We start from the raw sequence: 7,012 nt of genomic DNA, 5'->3' as shown, positions 1-7,012 counted from the left end.
ACCAAACCATACTGGGAATCGAACCCAAACCGTACCGAAGCGAACCAAACCATACTGGGAATCGAACCCAAACCATACCGAAGCAAAATAAACCAAACCCTATCGCATTGAACCGAAGGAAAATCAAAGCGAAACAAACCAAATTCAAATAAAGCAAACTTAACAACCGAAATGAACCAAAACAAAGAAAAGGCAAACCAAATAGTTACGAAAACTAACAATGATATACACCTTTTGTATACCGTATTAATGTAACAAATCAATGCACTTGTTATATGCACATGCACATATAATGTGTCTAATGATTGTATCCAAAAGTAGAAGGATATTACTATTGTTTTCATGATAAACCTTTGTAATTTGCCGCCAATACATTCTTCCTGGTCATGACACCGTTTAGTAATAATTATGCACTGATCTTTTACATCATAATTATCATATTTGTTTTATTTTCTAGTTATTACAGACAAACTGAGGAAGTATTTATATATGACATATTATTTGAACATGCTAACTCTCTTTTCTTTGTTTCCATGTAAAACCTCCATGGACACAGCCTACTACCTTACAACCCCAATCCAGGATGTGGAACTCAAGGCCTCCTACATCACCCATAAAACCACCAGTACAGAGTGCCAAGACAAGCCAGCTCCACATCCAGAACCCCTTATGACAGCATTTTTATATTATGTTTCCTTATATCAAAGAGACTCTATAATAATTATTATTCACTACTACCAGTTTAACTTTATACATTGTCCATCTAAGCCTTAATTATTTTTATTTTTACACGTTTGGGGTCCAAACTTTTTCAGACGGAGGGGAAGTTATCATGGGATAACATACTAAGTTATCTTATAATAATTAGATCTACATCAAGTGCTTTTGGACTCTGTTGGCGTCTCCTGTGCTTTCTTCTTATTCGACTTATTGGAAGCTAGAGATGCTCTTGACAGTGAGCGGGAGGTTGATCTAGATTTTGATCTGTAAAATCAGTTTAGAGAACAAGTTTAAAGTTAAAAAACGAAATCTTATATCAAAAGGATAAAAATCACATTACTTTTTATATCTTGATCAGGTAAAGATAATCCCCACAGAGATTCTGAGGATAGAATAGGCCCCCAGCAACCTAATGTAGAGGCGACCAAATGAATCGGAGACTTGGTTGATAGCTCGACATTGTACTAGACGGCATGGATCGATGGTCATAAAATCAATTACTGGATTGTCTGGTCCAGATTCTATTATTTACAGACTGCTGTTATATAGATGAGTAGCATTAAATAACAAACAAGAATTTCTGTTTTTTCACGATATCCCTCCTTACACTAAAATTAATTACTTTTTAAAACACAAATGGTATTGTATCCAGATTCCAAAATTATGCACATATTATACCATTTATAGTGTGTCAGATTCAGCTGTGATCCCCGTAGCCTCCAGTGTGTCTTCATACACTGAGAAGCAGGGTGTGTAGTTAAATAGGCTCATGTGATAAATTAGAGTGAGTGAGTTGGGTTTAACGCTGCTTTTAACAGTATTACAGTTATATCGCAGCGTGTCAGCTTAATGTGGGAGGAAAGCCCAAAGTGATGCAGGTATCAGACGTTTACCACTTCGGTGAAACCCATGAGCACGGGTATGGTGCTGACAAACCTAGAAACATAATCGGGCCGAACCGGGATTTGAACCAACAATCATAGGTTTCTGGCATGCCCAAGGGACGCAACTCTCTACAGTGAATCGCGGCGCCGCGGCGCCCGTGCCCCCTCATAAATTAGAATCACATATCCTTGATAGATTTGTAACCTACTAAACTAAAATAGAGTCTTGTGGCTCTGTAGCTAACCTCATTTGTGAGGAAATAATGGCAGCCGTGTATCATGGGATAACATACTAAGTTATCTTATAATAATTAGATCTACATCAAGTGCTTTTATGAGTTATGGTGGTGTAATATTTATACATCATTTCATATAATTATAGTTGACCAAGTAATAAATATCATTAGGTAAAATGCATATATAAAATATCAGTAGTTTCAGTTAAAGCTGTTTTAGATGGTTGCTAGCCTAAGGTAATGGGAGCGCGTCTTCTAGACATACTATTCAATAAGACAAGAGTTACGTCTACATAGTTTAATTGATTTGAAGCTTTTAGATAAATGCTAGCCTAAGGTATCAAGATCCCATCTCCCAGACAAAGGATATTTATTTAAGTATATCTGTCATCACCTACCGGGGTATATTAGAATAACATTACTTCAATTAAGACTCATTAAGGATTAGCCCCCATACAAGCTCGTCCATAGTGCATTAAGGATTAGCCCCCATACAAGCTCGTCTATAGGGCATTAAGGATTAGCCCCCACACAAGCTCATCTATAGTGACACCCTAATCTCTTTCAAAACATCCAGTAAATATGTCAACAAGATTAGTGCCAGTCCAACAGGATAAACAGGATTTAGTATTCCCCTCTGTCTAGCCATCCATTTAGCTTAGGACACAACCAAGCGTGTATCATCCAATCACATTCCTTTCTATTGTTTAAATTTTTGTTAAATACATACTGTAGGCAGGTTTTAAGCAGAGAAGGGGTTTGACTCTCTTACCAAGCAGACCTCTCTCCCACAGCCCAGAGTGTGTACCGACTCTCTGTGGCACCCTCAGTTATTATCTAAGTATATTGTAAATTGTTAATTGTTCTTGTAAATAAAATTGTGATTAGTCTCCTGTGACTCTGGCTCTTTGCTGACTAATTCCCCAAGAAAACAAGCACGTCATTTGGAAGGTATTGTTCACCCAGAACAGTTCCATGATACGTGTCTAAAGTTGGTTTAGAATTTGGAGTGCAATTTAGAGACACTATAGCTGGGATCATTCATACAAAGTTTCCGAGGAGATGTCAAAAATACAAAAACACTCGTAAGATGGGGGTAAGTGAAGGTCAAAGGCAGTAGATTGAGCTAATTATAAATGTGCTCCAAATCATATCATGTGATATTCTGTATCCCACATATTTGCTGCATAACAAATTCCATAACCACACATGAAGATATAGCTGGGTAATAAGTAAAAACATAATTTTCAATATGGCTGCAATGATGGCCATGTTTAAATTTGGATCAGATTTCTGAGAGCAGCTTTTAGAGACACCATTGCTGAGATCATTTATACTAATTTACAGCTACATAGGCCTTGTAGTTTCAGAAGTGATGTCAAATATGTAATAGTTAACAACCGACAGACAATACACCACATAAGCTCAATTGACTTTTAGTGAGGTGAGCTAAAAATAATAAAATAAAATCCTCCCTCCCTACCCATTCTGTTTTGACAAAAGAAACAAAAATATGTAACAAACTGGCCTTATGTCAATGCCATGAACAAGCCTGTGTCTTATTATGGGGGTATAATCCTCGTGAGTGAGTGAGTGAGTGAGTATGGTTTTACGCCGCTTTTTTGCAATATTCCAGCAACATCATGGCGGGAGACACCAGAAATGGGCTTCACACATTGTACCCATGTCTGGAATCGAACCCGGGTCTTCGGCGTGACGAGCGAACACTTTAACCACTAGGCTACCCGACCGCCCCTGGGCACAAAGGCAAAAAAAATCATTGAAAATTATGGATCACAGAAAATCAGTGATGACCCCAGTTTTGTATTAGTTTCCAAAATATGCTGGCCAGGAAAAAAATGTTGTAAGCCCTCATCATATTTTACTAGCCCAAAACACATCCGATAAACTATGAAATATAAACAAAATCGTAACATACTTTGACAATAAATTACGCCTTAACTGACTTGATGATTTGTGGAAATAAATATGTATTGACTACAGTGAATGCTTTAACCACTAGGGTACCCGACCGCCCTGAATCCTCATGAAGTTTAGTCAGCTGTTACTTACTACTTCCTGTCTGTTTCCTAACTGTAGTGAGTGAGTGAGTGAGTGAGTGAGTGAGTGAGTGAGTGAGTGAGTGAGTGAGTGAGTGAGTGAGTGAGTGAGTGAGTGAGTGAATGAGTTTGGTTTAACGCCGCTTTTAACAGTATTCCAGTTACATCGCAGCGTGTCAGCTTATGAGGGAGGAAAGCCTGAAGTGATGCAGATCACCTAGAAACATATTCGGGGCGAATCGGGGTTCGAACCCACAATCGTAGGTTTCTGGTGTGCCCAAGGGACGCAACTCTGCACAGCAGATCGTGGCGCCTTAGACAACTGGGCCACCCGTGCCCCCTTTCCTAACTGTATAATTGGAATATAGTGAATTTAACCACCTTTCATGAAAAAGTGCAGAGACTAAATGTAACTATGACTCAATGTGAATCAATCCTTTTCCCACTGTCAGTTCCTTACTTTGTGGAGGCAGGTCTTGACTGTGATTGTTCTGACGGTGTCCCAGTCTTGTCTGTCTGTGTGTCCCGATTTGAAGGTGCAGAGCGGATACGCCGTCGCTGGTATGTGTCGGTTGCACCATGCTGGGTCTTCCTCTGGCTGCTCAGGTACTTCATGTAGCGCCTGTACTCCTCTGCCGAGTACCCTCCTGCAACATTGAGGAACACAGTGTGCACTGAACATCATACAGGAGTCAGGCACCATAAGTGACCAGGGGAAGTAGGACTAAGGGAGATAATTCTGTAGATGACCCATGAAAGTATGAGGTCAGGTGAAATTGGGTTAAATGTTGCGTTCAAGATTATTTCACTCATATAGTGCTGTGCATGCATATGTGTTTGTGGCTGCTTGTACTAGTCCAGACAAGATTTATAGTGTTTGCCGACTGAGATATACCCCGCTCAGACAGAGGATACTTCGAACCAGCAAGTCTTTGCTTTATCCCATTAATGCCAAGCAAAGTCTTTTGATATTATGACATATCCGGTGCTCTAGATGCTCTATCAACTACACCACAGTGGAGCTGAGTGGAGTGGGACTAAGGGAGATAACTCTGTGGATGACAGGGACAGTTTGATAAAGGGACATAACTGTGGATGGCCAGTTGAAGTATGACTGAGGGAGATAACCCTGTCATTCACAAGTGGAAGCATGACTAAGGGAGATAACTGCGGATGACCAGTGGCAGTATAGTAAAGGGACGTAACTGTGTACATGACCAGCGGAAGTATGAGTGAGTGAGTAAGTGAGCATGGTTTTACGCCGCTTTTAGTAATATTCCAGCAATATCACAGTGGGGGACACCTGAAATGGGCTTCACACATTGACGAATGAACGCTTTAACCACTTGGCTACTTGACTGCCCCAGCGGAAGTATGATAAAGGGACATAACTGTGTAGATGAATGAAGAAGTGTGACTGACCTCTCTGGCCCTCTTTCTGCAGCAGCTGACAGTACTGGTTCTGTTTGAGTCGGCGCATGCTGTCCACACTGTACACCCTTGCTATGCTGTACAGGTACAGGCGTTCCCCAGGGTTGAGGTCGTCCAGCAGGGGGTTGTTGCACTGCTGGGACTCCCGGACGATGGACGTGCTGTAGGGGCGGCGAGGTCGTTGCCAGTTCATCATGCGCAGATCCTCAGTTGTCATACATGCTGTGTGTCGCTTGTAGTTGACGCTGGAGCCGTCTGAAATAACAATTTATGAGTGATGGATTTTATGTCATATATTCCAGTTATATGACGGCAGCCTGTAAATAATCGAGTCTGGACCTGACTCTTCTGAGCAGCAAGGGTAATTCATACCATCTTAAAATTCCAGCGCCTGACACACAACTGGTAATCCAGGGTGAATCAACTCACAAACCATGGTTTGAGAGAAGTAGGTGGTGCACAGAAATTGGGCAAACGCATTTGGTTTGTTACAGGTGGAGAGGGTGAGGGTTTACGTATGTTGTGCACGTGCAGGTCATGGCAATGCAATCGACTACGCTCCTGTGGACACACATGTTGCTTAAAAGACTACTGAGAGGTCGGTGTGACAAGTCAAAACCAGAATTCTCTAAAAGTCGTCTGACAGAAACTAATTACAAACAAATACAGTAAAGTATGTTTATAACGGATATAACGAACTGATTTTTTGGTCCCGACTATTTGCTATAGTTATGCTGTATATATGTTTATAACGAACTACGGTTATAACAAACTAAAGTTGGTGGTCCCTTTGAGTTCGTTATAACCATAGCCTACTGTAAACATGTCAAAACATACATTCTCAGGCTCGAGAATTTGCTGTCACCGTTTTCAGTCATCGAGTAGTTAACATCAGCACATACTATTATATGCTATTCAACTCGCCACTAGGACTTGTTAGCCAAGACAGGACTTGGCATATCCATCGTAGTACTTGTCGCCGACCTCTTGCTACCCCTTTCTTGACAATGGTACGCGCCAGTGGGCGGTCCTCAAACATTACTGAGTCATACAGGGTTAACTGTCAGGTCACAACTCAACTTATGCTGGTTTACCAGAAGCTGAGGTACACAAAACAATTTATCTAAATTTCAGCCAGTCAAAATGAAAAAATTTCCCTCAGGCAAGGGGAGATAACTTTTTACCTCTACACTAAAGTACTAAAAAAATTAATAAATCAGTTCATTGCTAAATCTAGCTGCCCAGAACACAAAACTTGTTTGTTTTCACAAAACTACAAAACTGACCTTCAAATTTGAGTGGTGGTCTCTGTGTTTTATTGGCCCACTTGAGACTGGTCTTGACCTCGGGCTGGAACACAGGCGTGGTCGAGGTCAGACAATCTGTGTGACTCTTGCGATTCACATAGGGGGTCTCTGAAGAAAAATGTACATTGCTAATTGACTTATGATGATGACGGTGACTTTATCATATCAACACTCACAATACAAATATCAAAAACATCAGTACAACTAAGTGTAAATCAGCATTTGATACTTTTTGTTTAAGGGATGGGTGACTGTTGTTTTACGACATCAACAACATCAAGTTTGGAAGCATAGGCAACAGTCAATTACTACTACTACTACTATTACTACTACTACTACTAATAATAATATGTGCATTTATAATACGCCAAATT

The 7,012-nt window shown here is 40.5% G+C and overlaps 1 protein-coding gene across 1 annotated transcript in view; it reads right to left on the bottom strand.

Annotated features, from left to right (window-relative positions):
• Positions 1-875: 875 nt before the first annotated feature.
• LOC124142095 overlaps positions 876-7,012 on the bottom strand; it is a 62,711-nt gene continuing 56,574 nt past the window's right edge. Inside the window, exons 7-10 of the mRNA XM_048396601.1 lie at positions 6,618-6,746; positions 5,323-5,586; positions 4,361-4,547; positions 876-984 (exon numbers count right to left, since the gene is read on the bottom strand). Coding sequence (XP_048252558.1) covers positions 876-984; positions 4,361-4,547; positions 5,323-5,586; positions 6,618-6,746 — 689 coding nt within the window. The remainder of the gene's footprint in view (positions 985-4,360; positions 4,548-5,322; positions 5,587-6,617; positions 6,747-7,012) is intronic.

Source organism: Haliotis rufescens, unplaced genomic scaffold, assembly GCF_023055435.1.
Source record: "Haliotis rufescens isolate VD_foot unplaced genomic scaffold, xgHalRufe1.0.p SCAF_158, whole genome shotgun sequence".
Classification (NCBI taxonomy): domain Eukaryota; kingdom Metazoa; phylum Mollusca; class Gastropoda; order Lepetellida; family Haliotidae; genus Haliotis; species Haliotis rufescens.
This window is presented reverse-complemented; position numbering and strand designations above follow the sequence as displayed.